Genomic DNA, 18,649 nt, shown 5'->3' with positions numbered 1-18,649 from the left:
TAAGCCCTCACGCAATTTTCGTTCTCGCGATAAGCGTTGATCTGTACTTTTACATGAACCTTCCCAGCTCCTTTTGTGTATATTCCCAGAGTTGGGTGGCATACTTCTCGTCTTTGGCCTTAACCCCTTTCCCCGAAGACAGCACACCAACTGGCTCATAAAAGCCACCCTGCTCAATAGACTCGTAAGGAGCACTGACAGCCCACAGGTGGTTGAAAGCACCCTGCTCCGGCGTAACAATGTTGCCGAAGTTCGTCATCTGGATGAAGAGGCGATCGCTGAGCTTGAGGTCTGCCACCAGGCCCGTGGACACGACTCCAGGATGGATACTGAAGCAAAGCAGCTTTGGGTGGTGCCGCCCCAGCTCGCGGGCATAGAGCATGTTGGCTAACTTGCTGTTGCAGTAACGCACCCAGCGACCCAGCAAAGCGGACTCCTGCGTGGTCCGCAGACCGCCTGCGAAGTCGAGGTTCCCACCCTTCCAGCCCACGCTGGTTGTGTAGATGACGCGCGGGGGGTCTGTGTCGCCGCCGGGGAGGTCGGCCGTCCGCTCCAGCAGCGGCAGTATCTTCTGCGTCAATAGGGCGTGGCCCAGGTGGTTCGTGGCGAAGTGCACCTCGTAGCCGTCGGGCGAGAGCCCCGCGGGCTTGGCCATGATGCCCGCGTTGGCCAAGAACATGTCCAGGCGGTCATCGCCGCACTGGGCCAAGATCGCGTCAGCCGCGACCCGGACGGACTCGAGACTCGCCAGGTCACAGGGGACGAAGCTCACTGCTTTTTCTGCAGCGGGCGCGGCGCTCCGTATGCGCCCGAGGGTCGTCTCGGCGGCCTTGGCGTTTCGACCGGTGAAGAGGAGGCGGGCTGGGTTCCTTTTGGCGAGCTCGATTGTGATCTCGGCGCCAATGCCGCCGGTGCCTTAGCTTGATGTTAGAATCATGTTGCTACTTTAGTGTAGCCAGGCGCGAACCGAATGATTCTTTAACGGCAAAGATGTGTATAATCCCACCTTAGCACGTACCCCCAGTGATGAGCACCACCCGACCGCTCAGGTCTGGTATTGTTGACTTGTCAAACTTGATGTCAGACATGGTTGTTATTCGTAGGGCGTCCAGCCACAACAACCTTTTGTGGAATGAGACAACTGCTGCTGCAGGTTTTGTCTTGGGGGGTTTTGTATGTACATGTGTGTAAGTTTGACTTTGATACTCTCGATGTAAACATCCGGCGGTTAGAACAGACGTGGTTCAGCTCATCTTATGTGAAAGGCTCATCGGGCCCGCGGATGTATGAAGGATCCGAAACTCATATGAATCTCTCCGGCACGGAGCATCCTTTTCGCATCTCGGTAAGCTTCCGGGTAGAAACGCCCCGTTGCTTCAGGGTCTCCTGTTGGTAGTATCTCCCCCGAGTATTTTGGTCATCAGAAGTACCTATCGCGGTCTGATCTGCATCAGTCAATACCACTTAAGCGGTTTTTGGTATCGCACACATCAAGCATGTAAATTGAACCCAGTCTCGAGTAAAACAAGCATTATAACAGACATATAACACATCGCATCCACCAAACCTTCCACGGCCATTTCTCAAGATAGAGTCCACATCTTCCCACCAGATCTTGTCGCCCAGCCGCCATCCGATCCTACATACTGTCCCTCACCCTATATTGGCCCTTGTGGGCAATTCATGGCCTAGCGTGCCACAAAGCTGGTTGCTAGCGTGGTGAACAGAGGCGCGTCAGATGATGCTGCCGATGTCTGGTAACCCGTGACTGTCCCATAACCCGTAGAAGTGCCGTACCCGGCTGAGGTGCCGTACCCGGTTGAAATGCCGTACCCGGTTGAAGTGCCGTACCCAGTGGCAGACCCGTATCCGGTCGAGCCGCCATATCCCGTGGAAGTCCCAAATCCACTCCCGGTGCTGTATCCCGACGTTGCAAAGCCCGAAGGTGAGGTATAGCCTCCTGCCGAAGTGGGCGCGCCGCCCTCAGAGAACGTGGGCAGGGCGCTCTCGCCGGTGTACGTAGCTGTGTTGGTCGCGGTGAACGACGGTGCGCCGCCCTCCGAGAATGTCGGTGCGCCGCCCTCCGAGAACGTCGATAGAGCGCTCTCGCCGGCGTAGGTGGCCGTGGTCTCCACGACGGTATAAGTAGGAGCACCACCTTCCGAGTACGTGGACGTAGGAGACTGGGTGGAGTACGCAGACGTAGTCGTTTCCCCGTACGTGCAGGTGGTGGTGGCAGACGTGGCATAATCCGCTTCGTGGTGACGGCCGTTGCCGTGGTTGAAGTCGTCGCCGCCGTAAGACCAGCCGTGGGCAGCTGTAGTGGTGGAGGCGTGGTCGCCGTGGCCGCCGTGGTAGAAGCCACCGTAGCGGGCAGCTGCAGTGGTAGTGGTGGAGGCGGCGGTGGTGGAGGTGTGGTCGCCCTGGTTATAGCCACCGCCCTGGGACCCGCCGTGGGAAGAGTCGCCGCCACGCGAGTTGCCGCGGCTATTGCCCGTGTTCCAATCGTGGGGGCCGCCGCCGCTGCTGCTACCAAAGTTGTCGTCACCACCGCCCCATCCACTCACGCCTCCTCCGCCCTGGGAGTTGCCACCATTCCAGCCCCCGGCCGCTCTGCCAGCCCCACCATTGCTGTTGAAACCCCTTGCATGTGGCTGGACCCGGGCAGCGGCTCCGGCTCCGACAAGCGCCAAGATGAGGGTTTTCTGGCACACCATCGTGATAGACCGACAGAGTTTTGTTCAAGGTACCGTTTGTAAGAGAATGAAGGGAACAGTTCGTTTATGGCAAGAGAACCCAAGTTGTACGAATATATTGGAGCTGGAAGCGATCAGATGGCAAGGCTTGGTGTTTAATTCAAGTGATGAACCAGACTTAACAGTGAATGACGATGGACTGTTGCCTGTTTAAATAACTAGCCGGTCACGATATCGGCATACGGACACACCCTTACCGGATCTAATCCTCCATATGGTTCACTGTATTTCAACTGATTGGCATGGCCAACGACAAAGCATATCCCAATCGAGTCTATTCGCGGTAGGAACGAAGAGGGAGGCTTTGTCGATGGATCGGAAGTTGAAAACAAAACTCCCACATAGCCCGTTTTACTCAAGATAATGAGTTCCGGCATCCCGGTCAGCGAGAGCGGCTGTTGCGTCGATGTCTTACACACAGATTGTCTCGGACTTTTGTCAGTGACGGAAGCTTAGAGGGACAACAAGTATGCCATCGTCGAACAACTCCAATGTTTCAAGATGACGGGCGATGATGCTTATTCTGATCGAGCTTCGTCATGCTAGGTAGGATGTAAAGATTATCGAGAGGGACCATGTTGCGAAACCATGTAGACCTCAACATCGCATACTATTTTGACATGCCGAATTTCACGAAGAAGAAAGGGAGAGGGCTAGTCATGAGTGGTGTGAGCCCACCACAAGAACCTCATAGTTTACGTCAGGAATATTCCTTCCATGACAGGGAGCGAGACATTCGGAGGCCTCATGGCAGTTGCACTGTTGAGTGACACACACTAGGTCAACAAATCCTGCCGGTACTAGACACCTGACAGCCGATTATCTTGAGTGAGGTCTCGTTGGGTGATCGAACAACGCCGAGACTACAGGTAGAAGAACCGCGGAGCGAATGTTCTCGAAATGAACGGGGTATTTGCCTTGACAGATACTGAACAGGGTTAGGGTTGCTGGACCTCATCCACAGGCAATACCATGCTGCTATATCCAGCCTCGTGGCAAGGGTAGCAGTGTCATGTAGAGTCCGGAGGCTCGTCGCTGATACATCCCAGTTCACAATTGCTCGTGTTCGAGTTGGTGATAACATAGTTCCCACGCGATGGCCTAGCTGGGATCCATGGAGCGATTTATAGCCAAATACTGCTAGATTACCTGGGGGGGAATCCCCCAGGAACTGTTAAACGGCATTCAGAAGCCACGTTATAAGTGAAAACAGCGCATGATTGACGTGACCCGGCCGATGACCCGGGCACACAATTTTTACCGGGAATAGGTTGGTCGCCGGCTCCGGCTTCTTTACTATTAAAGGGGGTTTCGCCGCTTTACATACAACATGTCATATGCGAAAAACCTCACGGCCAATGCGATATGTTTTGTTAAATATTTCCGTTGCAATGCGGCGATACGATATTTTGGTTGGAACATTGCTTGTATAACTCCGGTGGCGCCCGGAGTTCCACGACCAACCACATCGGCATGTGCGCGCTGGCATTTCGCGTGCATGGGTTCTCATGATACATAAATATGGCTTGCCTTCTTCCAGAGTCAGCCCAGAGTGTTTCCATGAGCATTGATATCCAACAGCGACACCGGCTGTCAATTCCAAGCACACTACTACACTTCAACACCTGCGCATCCACACAACCTTTCTACACAGGAACCCCCTCTACACGATGCCTTCCTCGATCGACCTCTCTAACCCCAACCGTCGCATTGAGATCGGCGTTTTGTTGATGAGCGGGTTTGTGCTGCCCCAGTCCGGGAAGCAAATCAAGATCTAGACTTACGCAGTGTTTGTAGCATGACTGAGGTCCTCGACGTTGCTCCCATCGACCTGATCCACGGCATGAACAAGGACCTCCTAGAGAGCATCCCGGACGAGTTCGTGCCAGCTGATGTCAGAGCTAAAGGTCTTGATATTGGATTCCACTGGGTGTCCGAGAGTGGCCAAGGCACCAACCGTTTGACCAGCGGCATGTCCATCGTACCAACGGTATGTACTTCAACATCGCGCTTTCCGTGTGTACCTACTTCGACACGTAAGTCGCTTGGCTAACCAAGGTCCCCACTGGGGGAAAAGGACTCTTTCGCGACTTGCCCACCTCTGGACATTGTCCTGATGGGGGCGGTCCTCCAGCAAGACTACAAGCCCAACGAGGCCGAGCTGGCTTTCATTCGCAAGAGCTACGAGGACTGCGCTGCCTTCTTGACCATCTGCGGCGGCATGATGCAACCGCTCCAGGCCGGCATCCTGAAGGGCCTCACGTGCACGGCGCCGCAGCAGATGATCCCCATGCTGCGCCAGACGGCCCCCGAGACGAACTGGGTCGAGAAGCGGTGGGTGCGCGACGGCAAGGTCTGGACCAGCGGCGTCTTGCTCAACGGCCAGGACCTCATGGTCGCCTTTGTGCGAGAGTACTGGGGAGGCGAGGGAAGTCTGGGCGAGGCATTGATCCAGATGGGCTGCTGGCCCTTGAGAAGTGCCAACTACGATGAGTAAGCGGCTGCCTGAAGATTGTCATGTTGTTATGTTATGTTTTGGTCCGAGAACCCATCGTGTCAGATACTTTACCCCCTTGACGATCGGGATGTGGGCGTCTACCCCTGAATGTTTGGGAGGAATAGAGTTAGGTCGCATGTGCATTTTTAACGCAAGCCACAGTTCGCTGCACCATTGACGGCCAGATGGCATTGGGGGCTTTGGCATGCGAAGCATGTTTGCGAAACGAACTAGAAAAACCTGGCGCTTTTCACATTCGAATACGAGGAGAGTTCCCGCGCTTTTGCAATGTATTCCGATCTCAGTGCGTCACGGTCGAACTAAAGAGGTAAGCTTGGCAAGGGACTGAGCTGCAATACGTCATCGTGATGGACAGCAAAGCAGACTATCTATAAGGAGCAAAGATTCAGCTCACATTGCTGTGACTGGTCAACGGCCGACCATACTCACAGTATTGAGAATCTCTAAACTTCCATGTTCCTCTGATACAATATCGACAAGACCACCACTCAAGAAAACCATCCAATTCTGCCAGAGACGCACAAACATGCTCCTACAAGTCCTCCACATCGCGCAAGCCGCCCTGGCCGGCTACGGCGGACAGCAGTCCTACAACGCCATCCAGAACCTGCAGAAGTACGAGGAGACGGCGCAAAAGATGGCCAAGTACTCGAACGAGGCCGAGCGGCAGCTGAAGAAAACGCGGACGACGCAGGCCGCGGGCGTCGTCGCGCTGGCGTTGTCGCTGGTGGCGTCGGTGCTGCTGGCCTTCCGGGGCCGGTCGATGGGCTTCCTGGTGCGCACGCTGGCGTCGCCCTTCATGGCGGGCTGCCTCTTCCTCGCGCAGCAGTACATGAAGGACTACTGGGGCGGCAGCAAGCGGGTGCCGCTGCCCAAGATGGGCAGCTACAACGACGCGCAGAAGCAGACGGAAGACCTGCTGCAGGTGCTCGAGCGGTTGATGTTTTTGTGGTTTGCGACGAGCGTGTTGTGTGTGCTGGCGGGGTACTAGTGAAGCAGAGGAGCTGCCTGCCCACACGGAAACAGATTGATGTATGCACGTACACTTACGGTGATGGATTCAACTCGACGGACGGGGGAAACACAGACTCTATCTGCGCTATCTACGGCGTCAACTGATGGCCGTCTGCGTCTCAGAAATACGCAGCAGTGGGAAGCAGTACTAAGCATTAGGCGTGTAGAGGGGATGCCACTGGAAGGGGGGGGCCTACCATGGAATTTCCAGTGGAAGGAGCTCGGACCATAAATGATGATGCTCCTGCAACTTTCCGATCGACTAACCTCCCACCTCCAATGCCTGTCGAAAAGTGAAGGTGAAGGGGTCGAGCTCGACCCGCGCGACTCGTCTTCAGCAGAGCAAGCCAATAAAATAAATACCCCATCCAACAAACCGCTGCCGCCTCCGTCCCAACACCCCTTCAACCGGAAATCTTCACCATGTCCATGTAGTTGAATGCATGCGTGTAGCTACCGACATTCGTTCGCGCGTCATCTTTCCCAGCGCCGCATTATGGCGGCGTCAAGACACCCCAACGGCACCCAGAATGGCCCTGCCACCAACACACATACTGTCACTGCCTTGAGCAGATGGTCTATTCTGGATAAGAAGTTGCCTCGTAAGTGGAATCGCAGCGAATGCCGATAGCCTGTCGCGCGCCAGCTAACCCCCTGCCTCTTGCCTCCAGCCGTCGAGCAGATCAAGGCCATCCATGTCTACGACTTTGACAACACCTTGTTCAAGACACCCCTACCGAACCAGAAACTATGGAATGGCCGAACCACTGGCGCTCTGGGCTCTCCCGACATCTTCATCAACGGCGGCTGGTGGCACGACTCGCGTATCCTGGCGGCCACGGGCGAAGGCGTTGAGCGCGAAGAAAAACGTGGATGGAAAGGGTGGTGGAACGAGAAGATTGTCGAGCTGGTGCACCTAAGTGAGAAACAGGACGACGCATTGAGCGTCATGCTGACCGGAAGGTCTGAGCGTGGCTTCTCGGAACTGATGAAGCGCATCCTTGCGAGCAAGGGATTGGACTTCGACATAGCAGGTTTGAAGCCCGCCATCGGACCGAACAACGAGCGCTTCTCTAGCACCATGAAGTTCAAGCAGATATTCCTCGAGTCGCTCATGGAAACCTACAAGAACGCCGAAGAGATCCGCATATACGAAGACCGTGTGAAGCATGTCCAGGGCTTCCGCGATTTCATGGCCGATTTCAATAGGCGCCAAGAAGGATACAACAGCCAGAAAACGCGTGGCCCCATCCACGCCGAAATCATCCAGGTCGCCGACATCTCTACCAATCTAGACCCCGTTGTCGAGGTTGCCGAAATTCAGCACCTGATAAACACCCACAATGCCATGCTTGACCAGCCAGGTCCCAAGCCTGGGGCCAAGCGGCATGAGCGTCTGATGGTAAAGAAGACTGTCTTTTTCACTAGTTATATGATTGGCAAGTCGGACTCCAAGCGGCTGCTTAAGCTCGTTCACCTGCCCAAGCTCTCGCACACCGAGCTCAAATTCCATGCTAACAACATCATGATCTGTCCTCGCCCGTGCCCGGAGAGCGTCTTGGAGAAAGTGGGTGGTATGGGCACCAAGATGAAGTGGAAGGTAACAGGCACGGCATGCTTTGAAAATAGTATTTGGGCAGCCTCGGTCGCACCTGTGCCGCCAACAGCCAAGTACCACACCGACAACCCTAGCCCACTGGTTGTCCTCGCCCTGCGCAAAGGCGCGCGTCCGATGGACGCTGGCAAAATCCAGAATTGGCAACCCGTCTCACCAGACAAAGCCTTCGAGTTTGAGACGACGGTGGGCGAGAAGGTTCTTCTGCGAATTGAGCCGGAAGACGCGAACGAGAATGACTACGAGAACTCATTTGGAAACAAATCGTCTAACAAGCGAAAACATAGTGAGACAGACGGACATCATGGGGGTAACTCGCATGGAGACCGCAATTTCCACCCGGGAGGCTACGGCGGTCGAGGCCGTGGAGGGTTCCGAGGCGGCGCCAGAAGCGGCACGCCGAATCGGGGTCCTCGTAATGGGCCTCGAGGCGGTGGTCACCGTGGAGGTGGTCGTGGAGGCAGGGGTGGCGGTCACAACTACCGGTCACTCGATGACCTTGGTGGCCGCGACTTCACCGGCGGAGGATACGGCCAAGGTACGGCTGTCTCGTATGACGACCAATTCCCTACCCTTCCGCAGGGCGGCCAATCTGGATTCCAGCCCCAAGCTCCGTTTGCTCCGTATAGCTCAGGTAACCAACCGCCAAGTTGGGCACCTACTGGTCCTTCACAGGGTCGACCTACGGGAGCTGGACCCGGCGGGTTCGGAGGTCCCGATCTGCAAAACCTCTACTGATCAGACCCTACTTGAGACTTTCCGCCTTGTAGCGGAGTTAGCAGGCAGCGACTTGTAAAAGCAGCTGAAGCATTAGTTTGCCAGCGATCGTGTTCATATTTACTAGTGGGTATCTTACATCTGATCGGTTTCCCGTCGGAAACGATGGACAATACCGAAAGACAGTGGCAAACATGGACTATGTGTACGATAGATTGGGCGACATACCCATTGCGCATCTGACGCGCATGTACGCGAGGCGTTATTTTGACCGGAAGAAAAGAAGCATGGACAACGTTGCTTTTCACCTTGAGCCCCCCAACCCACAGAGAGGTCTCACTCACGAGATGTCGTTTTTCGTTACGGTTCATAGCTAGCTGTATGAGTGTATGAGTACTTTCAATCAGTCTCGGATATGGCAAAAAATGATACTTGATAATAAAGTTTACAGGACACCTATGTTCTCAGTGCTATATTGACTGCCGTTGGTATGTTTACTGTTGTCACATGATTTTTGACCATCGCTTCATTACTCCCAGTCAACGATGGACCGATTTAGACAGCCACATTTCACGAGGACTCTGTAGTTTTGATTGTGCCATTAAGTAGTTTCGTGAATCGTTCCCATTCCTCCGTCTAGAAGTCCATTCCACCGGCGTCTTCCCTTTCCCGCTTGACTCTAGTATCCCGCTCGTCCTTCATAAGTGTCAAGACAAAAGTCCTGAAATACTCAACATAGGGCTTCAAGCTTGTCTTCTCCCAATCCTGGATGTTTGTCCTCTTGGCGGCCGGGATGCTGCCGTCGTTTTTGTTTTCTTTTTTGATGTCCGCACCCCCTCCTCCTTGACAGCTGCACCATCGTCGCTGCCGCCCTCCCCTTTCCACTCGTCGATCTCGGCCAGGAGCTCCTGGACCGTGGGCACGGCGAGGGGGTCGAAGTCGTCGAGGCGGCGGGGATCGATGGGGACGCAGACACGCCCCGTGCCCGGGTGGATGACGAAGGGGCTCTTGAGCAGATGGTTAAGCTTCTTGGAAACCTCGATATCCAGACGCGGGTATGTGTACTCGAGCACGATGTCTTGCTTGGCCTCGAGCAGCTGGCGCGCGTCGAGCGACTTGGAGGCGCCCGACTTGGCCACGGCGTCGATGTCGGCCCACTTGGACGCCGACGACCGCCCCGGCGAGGCGTCCCATTTGTTCTGCAGCGCCGTCGTCAGGGGCCGGTCCGGCAGCAGCGTCAGCAGGTGCGCCGCGCGGTCCGCGTCGAGCCAGGGGTCCTGGGTTGCCAGAACATCGGTCTGGAAATAGGGGGCCAAGATGTCTAGTGAACGGCTATTTTGTGCGTACGGGTGTTAGTCCAGTAAACGATTGATTACTATCAAGAATGGGTGATGAACAGTGGGCTTTGCTTACCTGATATGAGGGTGCAGCGGCCTCCTCAGATTCACCTTCTTGCCACCCTGCGAGCCGCCCTTGATCACCTCCAGGTAGTTTGCCACCGCCCTTCGCTTCTGGTCGTCCATGGTTCGAACTTTCTTATCGCACACCCAGGCGTGTATACCACGTCGTCCGGAGTACACCCACATGATGTGCTTGAAGCCAAAGTCCTCACGCAGGGCGGCATCAACAACTTTGGAGGCCATGACCATGAAGCGCCAGCATTTTTGGCAGATGTTGGCCTTGTCGCAGCAGGTACGGATCTCGTCGTAGTCTGTCAGATCGATATCGAAGCACAGCTCCTTGGCGATGGGCTTGAAGGCGCTCGCGTTGCGAATTGTCTTGCGGTCGCGCGGGTTGGTCGTGTAGACGGGGCCGATCTCGATACGCGAGGGCAGAAGGTTGAGCATCTCCTTGCGCATCAGGTCCGACGTCGGGTACGACATGTAACGGCGCCACACGTCGTTCTGCAGCGTCAGGGCGAACTCGCGGTGGGCGAAGTCGTTGGTGGGCGTCGGGCTGTGGTTCAGCCATTGGAAGAGGTGCCGCCAGGGGAAGAGGCGCTGGTAGAAGGAGCGGAGAATTTCGGGGTCGGAGGCTTTCAGTGATATTCGCCCGGCATCTCTGTTTTCGGCATCATGTCAGCATTGCTAGGAAGGTTCAGGAGGCGAGCGGCGGGACTGCGTGGGTGCGTACAATGGGGACGACGGCGCGGCGTCGGGCGAACTTGACGGTTGGGTGTGCTGTGGCCGAGAGCTGGGGAACTCGTCGTCGTCCGACTCTTCATCAAACAGATCCTCGAGTTTGACCTCCTTCTTCTCCCTGGCCGCCGGCGCCGTTTGATGTGCTCGTCACGGCTTCGGGCCCGGCCATGGTGATGTCGTCGTTGGAGAGCTGGCTGTCGCCATCCTGCATGGGTTCGTCGGCCATGGTGTCGGTGTCTAGGACTCGATCTGGTCGTGAGCTCGGGGGATGGTGATGATGGTGGGGGTGCGTTGTACAGGAAATTGAGACGCGCCCGCCGGAGCTTGAAGAGACGCGTCTCGCGTAAATTGACGGGCACTCGCACTCGGCACTCCTTCTGAGTTCTGAGGTACATTTACACACGTACCCGTGCCCGTACCCGTACGTACCCCCGGTCCCATATTTCACCACTCACATACTTGCACTGCACTGAATGAAGACTGCACAACTTGCGCCAACCGAGAAGGCCAATGGCAACCCGCACACCCCTCCCTGCTCTCTCGCTCGTCAGGGGAAAAAAGCAACGCCCCTTCTTCGTTGCACATTAGATGTCACGTCAAGCCCGGCGCGGACAAGGTTCGCGAAGGTATCCTGGCCGTGTCTGACGCCGCGGTTGAGCTGTGCGTCGCGGCGGCCCCTCGCAATGGCGAGTCCAACAAAGCCGTTGTGCAAGTTTTGAGCCATGTGAGCACCCATCCTCTTCATTTGCATCTTGTGTGGCTCTCGTCCTACGCGCATTGGAATCCCGGCTCACCTACCTTCACAGGCACTCCAGATTCCGAAGATGCATCTCCGCATCGTCCGGGGCTTGAAGTCGAGGGACAAGACCATCGAGCTCTCCTCTCGGCTGCTGCAGACGACCGACGAGGCCAAACTACAAGACGCTATCTCGGCCATCCGGAAGCGTCTCAAGGACGAATCAGATCCCTGAGTCGCCGGCCGCCGATCGGCGCAACTTTGCTTTGCCGCAAGAGGTTACTTATTTGCTCAATTTCAATTCTTGCCGTTATATTGACACGTTTTCTTCTTCTTGTGCGGCATGGGCACGAATGGAGGCCTCTACCCTGGACTCTGCCGGATTCAATGAAATTCGTCCACAAGCGCCATGTCAACATCATGTACAATAATATCTATCTCGCTCGTTCCCGGCTCCAATGACAGCCCTTGCTCAAGGGTTGTAGTCGGTGACCTGGACATTGCGAATCTGGAACGTCGTCCCAGCGCTGGGACCTGGGCTGCCTGATGAGCCTTCCATTTGCAGGTCAACAATCTAAAAACAAGTGTTAGGAGGTGGGAGAAGATCAAATGCTGCAGTGTTACTGGGGCGACTCACAAGATAAAATGCGCTGTTGACGTAGTTCTTGCCATACTGAGTGGTGATCTCGCCACCGTCCATAAAGAACTTGACCCAGACGTCCGTCGCGGAGGCGGTTCGGATCTGAGCACGGATGGTGTGCCACTTGAGAGAAGAAGAATATGGTAGTCAGCAATTCGGTCCAGCCGCGAATGGAGTGGGTGTGCGTTGGGCCGTTTCTCAAGACTCACGTTCTCGGGGCTGGGGTAGGTGACGTCGTGGGCGGCAACTTGGCTGCTCGTGTTGAAGGTGTTGAAGGAGATCTTGCCGGAGCCCTTCCACTCGGCGATGTCGATCTCTGGCGGCCAGCCCTTGACGGCGGTAAGCCAGAAGGCGGGCCAGGTGCCCTTGGCCACGGGCGCCTTGAAGTCGGCCTCGAAGTCGTACCCACCACCGGGCTTCACGGTGAACTGCTGCTTGGCAAAGACGGTGCCCGACAGGTAATGCACCGGATACTGCTGTCCGCCGTTGGTGGCGGGCGGCTCGCCGGTGGCGGGCGAGGCGGTCAGGGTCAGCACGTCGTTGGCCGTCGACACCTTTTGCTTGTTCATGCGCGCCCCGCCGTTGTGGTCCGTCCCCCACGGGTAGTTGTAGCTCCAGTGCGTGTCGAACGAGTTGAACGAGTCCTTGGGGATAACGGTCTTGCCGGTGGCGGCCCGGCTCGCGAATTGCACGGCGGCCGCCTGCGGGGCAGGACCGTCGACCCTGGGGTACGCCGCGGCCAGGCCGGCGAGCGGCAGCGCCGAGGCGAACAAAGAAACACGGCGCATCGTATCAACAGCTGGCGTCGATGACAATGATGATGTTGCTACTGGGAAGAGAAGCGGGAAAAGATGTCAGTCAAAGGCAAAGAAGGAACGGAGAGCGGATGATGGACTGCATTATATAGAATAGATTGGCCTTCCACCACCACCCAAAAGCGTCCCAATGGAGATGGGGGTGTTTCGGCGTGTGGATGGCGGGAAATTGATAGGACCATGGATGGCATGGTGACCAGGAGAAACAACGAAGCACAATGCGACTCTGGACCAGGGGTGATGCCAACTGCCGCATCTCCCACCACGCACCTCTTTCCACTTGCCCAAAGCGGATGCACATGCCGACTCTTTTTGACTGGCGGATTTATCGAGGTGAAGCCGAGAAAGGAAGGCGTTGGAACAGAAGAACAGGTCCATTGCCGGCAGCGTGGACGTCATCCGTCATCTATTTGGCGGGGTGTGGACCGGGGGGGACCAGGAGGAACCAGGGGGTCCGTATTGTCTTGGCAATGCTCAAATACTCAATGTGCGACGGCACAGCCTTATCACGTATGTCCGTTGGCCATAGACCACCGTCCATCCACCTTAGGTGAGGACAATCCGAGGTAGCTGGGCTCCATACATGCCAAGGCTGCCTTCGAAGGCGGCGTATATAGATCTGTGTAGGAACACTTCCTATACGGTGTCGCCCTTCTATCAGGCTTCGTCGTACTGGCGACCCGTTGGGTCGCCGTAGGCATACGTATGCTTGCACATCCATCTGGGAGCACCTGGGTGCGTGTTGTATTGGTTGGTTTTGTCTATTGCCAGTCCTCGACGTTGAATCACATCTTCTATCCTGGCAAAACACGACGCAAACAAATTGCATTCGTGATTTTGGTAGGTGCCTGGGAGAGACCAGGTACTACTTTGCTTTCGTTCAAGGAGAACATGAATACATTAGCCAAAAGCCAACAGCAGAAAGCCTAGGCAACTTTGTCTTTGTGTGAACACACCGTGAGGTTCGGTCATTCACTGATGTCCGCATCCTATGACTTTACACAAAGCAACGACAGCCACCGCTTCTCGACAACCCAAACCCTCACTATGCGAGTTTCCTTACCTGCCATATCTACGATGTCAGTAGATCTAATTCCCACCGAAACGACGCCAAAGAGCATTGCCATTGTCCGCAACGAGGACACCAACAATAACGTTGTACACGTCGAAAGCCACACCTACCGCACGGTCATCGTCCACATATTGGCTCACTTCAACCCGAGGCTCGCAGCTTTCCACATGCCCGTCTCAAGCCTGAGCATGCTGAATCCAGGGGTAAGAGCTCCCCTCGAGGTATCGGCAATTGTTTTCAACGCGCAACGAGACAAGGTACTGCTTCTGCAACGAGTCCACGCGCCCAACGCGTGGGAGCTGCCCAGCTGCGGCATCATGGACGGGGAGAAAACCGCTCTCCACGCCGTTGTCCGCACGGTGCATCAATGTTCGTATGTCACCCCTTTCCAACAGAGCATCCAAGAACATATGGAGAGAACTACAGGCTGATAGACAACCTAAATTCGTTGTCTGCCATTATAGTGGACAGATCGCTCAGAGCATCACCCGGACCATCGGGTTCTACGAGTACGAGTCCTACCCTCCGTTGCCGCCTTGCCGACGCTACTGTTTCGTCGTCGAGGTGGACCACCCGGAGGAGGAAGAGGTTGCGCTGTGGCTGGAGCTGTATCAGAGCTTTGCATGGGTCACCGAAGACGAGGTCAACGAGGAGAGACATGGAGGCTCGGCGCTCCGTTTCCACTCTCACGCGCTCCGGTGGATAATCCAGAAAGCTTTCCGTGCTGTGAGGGAAGAACGGCAAGGGGAGACATCCGATGAAGAGAAGGACACGACCGGCCATAGTCAAAGCAGCGCGTGACCTGTAGTGCATCTCTTGTTTATAAATACAACCCTTATAGTGAATCTTCAATGGGGACTTTTCTTCCTCCCGCCTAGACTACATCACAAAGCCCAATCGTACTCGCCTGTGTACTCCTGCAACCAGTAGCGAAAGGATCCACACTGGCTGTTGATGGCGGAGCAGTCCGAGTCCACGCCGCTCTTGCCCTGCGCGTCAAGACATGGGTTCAGCAGCGTCGATGTTATGGTGTTGGCGATCTGGACGGCCTTCCCCGTGTAGGGCCCCGTGACGGCGCAGACCTTTACCAGGCAGCTGCCCTCCCACCAGTTGTGGCACAGGTCGGCCGCGACGCTGATGTTTCCCGGGTAGCCCTGAAGGAAGCCGATGGCGGCGGCGCAGTCGTCGTACTTGGCCTGGGTGGGCTGCTGGCGTGTCAGCTCAGTCCAGAATTCTCTACGCCGTGTCAGGGGAGGAAAAGCCCCCAAGACCCATGCACTACTCACCGTGAGGCATTCGCCCACAAACTCGGAGACGGTGGACTCGGGCGAGGAAGGTGCGCTGCCGAGCTTCATTGCCTTGGCCGGGAAGGAGCGGTGGCTGTCGTCTACGGTGACGAGACCCAAAGGACCGGAGCCAGGAGCTGACCGCCGTGCCAGGCGTGATGGGGGCTCTGAAATAGGTGGTAGGTCGGGTGCGGCAGACCCGACTGGGAGCAGAAGGCCGGCAACGGCAGCGATGGCGGTGGTGGTTCTCATCTTGTGATGGTAAATAGGGGCCAACAGTGGTTTCCTGGGGGTCAAGAAATGGTTCCAAGGACGAAAACAGGCGCGAGGGGGAACGCAGTAACGAGTCGTAGCTTCGTATTTATAATCAGTTATCTGTAGTTATTTGTAACTAGTTAGTTTCAGGAGCCACGGCCCTGTTTACTCGTATAGTATTCATTGCTCATCACTCATGGTGCCCCACGACGAAGCTATTAGGTAGGCCGGCAAGTCCAGCCCTGCAGGGTCCGTATAGAGATTGCGCCAAGCAAGTGTCAGATTTTAGCGAGGTCCTTTTCATCAATCAAGCACCTCCCTCGCCGCCGCAAATGCCGCAGCCCAAGGAGTAGGCGCTCGCGAACAGCACCGCCTCGGTCGCCGGCTCGGCCCTGTGGTTGCCGTAGTAGCAGATGCGCCGCCGAGTGTCGTAGTCGACGCTGTCGCAGTGCATGAGCCTGCCGCACTTGTTCATGCAGTCCATCATGGTCGGCTGGGTGTCGCGGTGGAGGATCTTGGTGCCGTGGCGCTTGCCGCAGCTGAGCTGGAAGATCTCGCCCAGCTCCGTCTTGAAGGGCTGGCCGTGGCCAAAGGGACACTCGGTCGAGCACTTGACCGTCAGCCGCTGGCCGGCCGGCTCGATGGCCGGCGGGTCGACGACGAAGGCGTACGTGTGCTGGTCTGACACGGCGCACTGCGCTTTGCCGAAGCCGCCTTTCTTGTTCATGATGCACGTGCCGACCGGCTCGCCGTAGGGACGCGCGGTGTACTGGACGCTGTGGCAGTCGTCCGTGGCGGAGCAGTTGCTCATGCACCTGCGGAAGTCCTCGGCAACCATGGTCCTGATGGGCTCACCACCGCCGTGCGTGCAGCATTGCACCATGAATGTGGCACCGCCTCGGCTCTGGTAGAGTTTCCCATCGTCTAGGTCCCCGAGATCGGTCAGACGTTGTCTCCCTATGGCCTGCATCCCGGTCTCCGGGTGGACTGGAGTACTTACGGTCGGGGCAGGTCGGAGCCTGCTCGAAACTTAGGTCCTCGATTTCCAGTGGCTCCAATGCCCTGGTGGCGGGACAACCGGGCTTGTCCTCAAGGATCTCCTCCTCGCTGGGGAAAATATCAGGACACTGCGCTGGGAGCGGCGATCGACTGAGGCCGGGGTTCGCCCCGGAACCGCCCGTGCTCGGAGAACCTCCTGGATTGCCGCCGCCGCCGCCGCCAGCCGTGGGAGGAATACCATTGCTCGTGGAGGAAATCCCACCGGCCGCTGGGGGCGCCGTTCCTGGCATCTCATCTCGCCCGCCCCCATTGCTAAATGGGTTGTCTTTGAAGAAGCCACCACCTCCGCGATTTGCTGGAATAGGAGTTTGCTCGCTAGCAAACGGATTGTCGTTGAACTGGCCAGTGACGGCCTGGGCCGTGATGGCGAGGGCGATGCCTATACGCACTAATGAATGTGCCATGTTTTTAGGGAAATTTGATGCGAGATATTGGAAACTAGTACTATGTCAATACATAGCTGAGCACGATGCTAAGGGAGTGGCCGTAGCTGCCGGGGTGGGACACAGAAGGAATTATATTCGAAATATATTCCCCGAGTCATTGTACGCAGCCCAAGCCAACCAAAGAAATATGTTTGTGTCTCTGCAAAGAACGCACGGGTCTGGTGATGCTGAGCCAGCGTTTAACTTAACATCTGGAGGATACAATGCATAACTCGGTGATATGCGGCCTAGAATTCTGTGCCCAGGAAATGAATTTTCGTAACGCTATATGACAGCCAGTGTAGACTCTGGGGAAGGCGGGATGAAAGTCAAAAGGGGCAGCCTTCACCCAAATTGCCCCTGAGTCTGCGGGCCAACCCGTGCCATGTCGGTCGCGGCGAACCCTAACGTTAAAGCTTCCTGCTTGACTCCGACACGGCCTGCATTTCTGTACTTGCCGGTCGTGAGAAGAAGACAGCGGTCAATCTAGCGTTATGCCAGCTGAGCTGCATGTGCTGAGCTCCCAAATTGAGGCCACGCTCCTTTTTAATGCAGATACGTATATATCTGTCTCCTCGGAACCGTGCTGTAGAATGACTGTGCACAAGAGCACAACGCCAACAAATAGGATTTCCACCAGGCCTGGAAGAGATATAAAAACTACAAATCAGCCGTCTTCTGGAACTCCAAACCTTGCCTAGAGTACACACACAACTCAATCGACAAGACTTGAACACTCGTCATAGTACAAACCAGACTCTTCTCTTCCATCCTGGAGGCCTCTTCATGCAAAAGACAAAAGGAATGCAAATCCATGTTCTCACGTCGGTTCTTGCTGCCCTTGGAGGCGTCAACGCTCAGTGGCTCGCGCCCATCCCCCTGAGCTTGAACATTCCCAGGCCGCAGCCCGCACCTCCCGCGGCTCCTCCGCCAATGGCCGCTCCGCCTGTTGCACCTCCCCCTGTGGCCGCTCCCGCCATTCCCGCCAGCGTCGTCCAGTCCGCGTCCAGCGCCTGCGCGGCCATGGGCCAACCAACCCCCTACTTTGATAGCAACGGGCAGCCCGTTTTCTGCGGTCCGCGGATCTGGCAGGGCGGTCATATCCCTGCCGGAACTCCTCTTTGTCCTTAGAGGTGGAGCTGGACTTGGGTCATGGAGCCATTAGCAAAGAGTATAGATGTCACTAAGATCAAGGGGGGTGGCAATGCCGTAGGACAAGACGTATTTCGAGGCTTGTCTAGTTCGTGGTCTCGATAGCTATTTGATTGCGTGACAATCGAGCATCTCAAATCAACAATGGTTCGTTATCCTGGGTTGTAGAATAGATCATGAAGTGAGAGAGTTTTGTGTACGGAGTAGCGAATGGGTAATTAAGGTAAAGCGATATCACTTTTATAGTGCGTGTCTAATTATATGTGGGGTTGTAGACTATTAGTTTAAGGTCTATATCAAGTAGCACGTGTCTAACTATGTCTGGGACACGATAGTAAATTTCATAAGCACGAATTTATATGTAACTCTCTTTTCCCAACACAAATACACGGAGGAATGGAAACGTAATACTTAACCTCGTTGTCAACTCAATTCTACTTGGTTACAT

At 55.8% G+C, this 18,649-nt stretch overlaps 11 protein-coding genes across 11 annotated transcripts; 5 read left to right on the top strand and 6 right to left on the bottom strand.

Annotated features, from left to right (window-relative positions):
• Positions 1 to 49: 49 nt before the first annotated feature.
• Positions 50 to 1,088, bottom strand: PG998_001706 (uncharacterized protein; the record flags this gene model as incomplete). The annotated part of the gene is made up of 2 exons (XM_066868524.1): positions 50 to 915; positions 1,019 to 1,088. 2 exons carry the CDS (start codon positions 1,086 to 1,088, stop codon positions 50 to 52), a joined length of 936 nt encoding a protein of 311 aa, XP_066736939.1.
• A 600-nt stretch (positions 1,089 to 1,688) lies between these two features.
• On the bottom strand, positions 1,689 to 2,717 carry PG998_001705 (uncharacterized protein; the record flags this gene model as incomplete). The annotated part of the gene is made up of 1 exon (XM_066868523.1): positions 1,689 to 2,717. One exon carries the CDS (start codon positions 2,715 to 2,717, stop codon positions 1,689 to 1,691), a length of 1,029 nt encoding a protein of 342 aa, XP_066736938.1.
• A 1,709-nt stretch (positions 2,718 to 4,426) lies between these two features.
• PG998_001704 (uncharacterized protein) lies at positions 4,427 to 5,253 on the top strand (the record flags this gene model as incomplete). Its single annotated transcript, XM_066868522.1, has 3 exons — positions 4,427 to 4,494; positions 4,554 to 4,772; positions 4,815 to 5,253. The coding sequence occupies 3 exons, from the start codon at positions 4,427 to 4,429 to the stop codon at positions 5,251 to 5,253; spliced, it is 726 nt and encodes a 241-aa protein (XP_066736937.1).
• Positions 5,254 to 5,800: 547 nt separating this feature from the next.
• On the top strand, positions 5,801 to 6,265 carry PG998_001703 (uncharacterized protein; the record flags this gene model as incomplete). The annotated part of the gene is made up of 1 exon (XM_066868521.1): positions 5,801 to 6,265. The coding sequence occupies one exon, from the start codon at positions 5,801 to 5,803 to the stop codon at positions 6,263 to 6,265; it is 465 nt and encodes a 154-aa protein (XP_066736936.1).
• A 519-nt stretch (positions 6,266 to 6,784) lies between these two features.
• On the top strand, positions 6,785 to 8,641 carry PG998_001702 (uncharacterized protein; the record flags this gene model as incomplete). The annotated part of the gene is made up of 2 exons (XM_066868520.1): positions 6,785 to 6,890; positions 6,960 to 8,641. 2 exons carry the CDS (start codon positions 6,785 to 6,787, stop codon positions 8,639 to 8,641), a joined length of 1,788 nt encoding a protein of 595 aa, XP_066736935.1.
• Positions 8,642 to 9,256: 615 nt separating this feature from the next.
• On the bottom strand, positions 9,257 to 10,987 carry PG998_001701 (DNA primase small subunit; the record flags this gene model as incomplete). Its single annotated transcript, XM_066868519.1, has 5 exons — positions 9,257 to 9,400; positions 9,454 to 9,952; positions 10,034 to 10,681; positions 10,754 to 10,838; positions 10,867 to 10,987. 5 exons carry the CDS (start codon positions 10,985 to 10,987, stop codon positions 9,257 to 9,259), a joined length of 1,497 nt encoding a protein of 498 aa, XP_066736934.1.
• Positions 10,988 to 11,969: 982 nt separating this feature from the next.
• On the bottom strand, positions 11,970 to 12,925 carry PG998_001700 (uncharacterized protein; the record flags this gene model as incomplete). Its single annotated transcript, XM_066868518.1, has 3 exons — positions 11,970 to 12,071; positions 12,135 to 12,260; positions 12,347 to 12,925. The coding sequence occupies 3 exons, from the start codon at positions 12,923 to 12,925 to the stop codon at positions 11,970 to 11,972; spliced, it is 807 nt and encodes a 268-aa protein (XP_066736933.1).
• A 1,104-nt stretch (positions 12,926 to 14,029) lies between these two features.
• On the top strand, positions 14,030 to 14,825 carry PG998_001699 (uncharacterized protein; the record flags this gene model as incomplete). The annotated part of the gene is made up of 2 exons (XM_066868517.1): positions 14,030 to 14,397; positions 14,489 to 14,825. The coding sequence occupies 2 exons, from the start codon at positions 14,030 to 14,032 to the stop codon at positions 14,823 to 14,825; spliced, it is 705 nt and encodes a 234-aa protein (XP_066736932.1).
• An 83-nt stretch (positions 14,826 to 14,908) lies between these two features.
• PG998_001698 (uncharacterized protein) lies at positions 14,909 to 15,562 on the bottom strand (the record flags this gene model as incomplete). Its single annotated transcript, XM_066868516.1, has 1 exon — positions 14,909 to 15,562. The coding sequence occupies one exon, from the start codon at positions 15,560 to 15,562 to the stop codon at positions 14,909 to 14,911; it is 654 nt and encodes a 217-aa protein (XP_066736931.1).
• A 310-nt stretch (positions 15,563 to 15,872) lies between these two features.
• On the bottom strand, positions 15,873 to 17,028 carry PG998_001697 (uncharacterized protein; the record flags this gene model as incomplete). The annotated part of the gene is given in 2 exon segments (XM_066868515.1): positions 15,873 to 16,552; positions 16,566 to 17,028. 2 exon segments carry the CDS (start codon positions 17,026 to 17,028, stop codon positions 15,873 to 15,875), a joined length of 1,143 nt encoding a protein of 380 aa, XP_066736930.1.
• Positions 17,029 to 17,835: 807 nt separating this feature from the next.
• On the top strand, positions 17,836 to 18,180 carry PG998_001696 (uncharacterized protein; the record flags this gene model as incomplete). Its single annotated transcript, XM_066868514.1, has 1 exon — positions 17,836 to 18,180. One exon carries the CDS (start codon positions 17,836 to 17,838, stop codon positions 18,178 to 18,180), a length of 345 nt encoding a protein of 114 aa, XP_066736929.1.
• Between the last annotated feature and the right edge of the window lie 469 nt (positions 18,181 to 18,649).

This window comes from Apiospora kogelbergensis (assembly GCF_038363985.1).
Source record: "Apiospora kogelbergensis strain CBS 113332 chromosome Unknown utg000001l_segment0_segment0, whole genome shotgun sequence".
Classification (NCBI taxonomy): Eukaryota; Fungi; Ascomycota; class Sordariomycetes; order Amphisphaeriales; family Apiosporaceae; genus Apiospora; species Apiospora kogelbergensis.
This window is presented reverse-complemented; position numbering and strand designations above follow the sequence as displayed.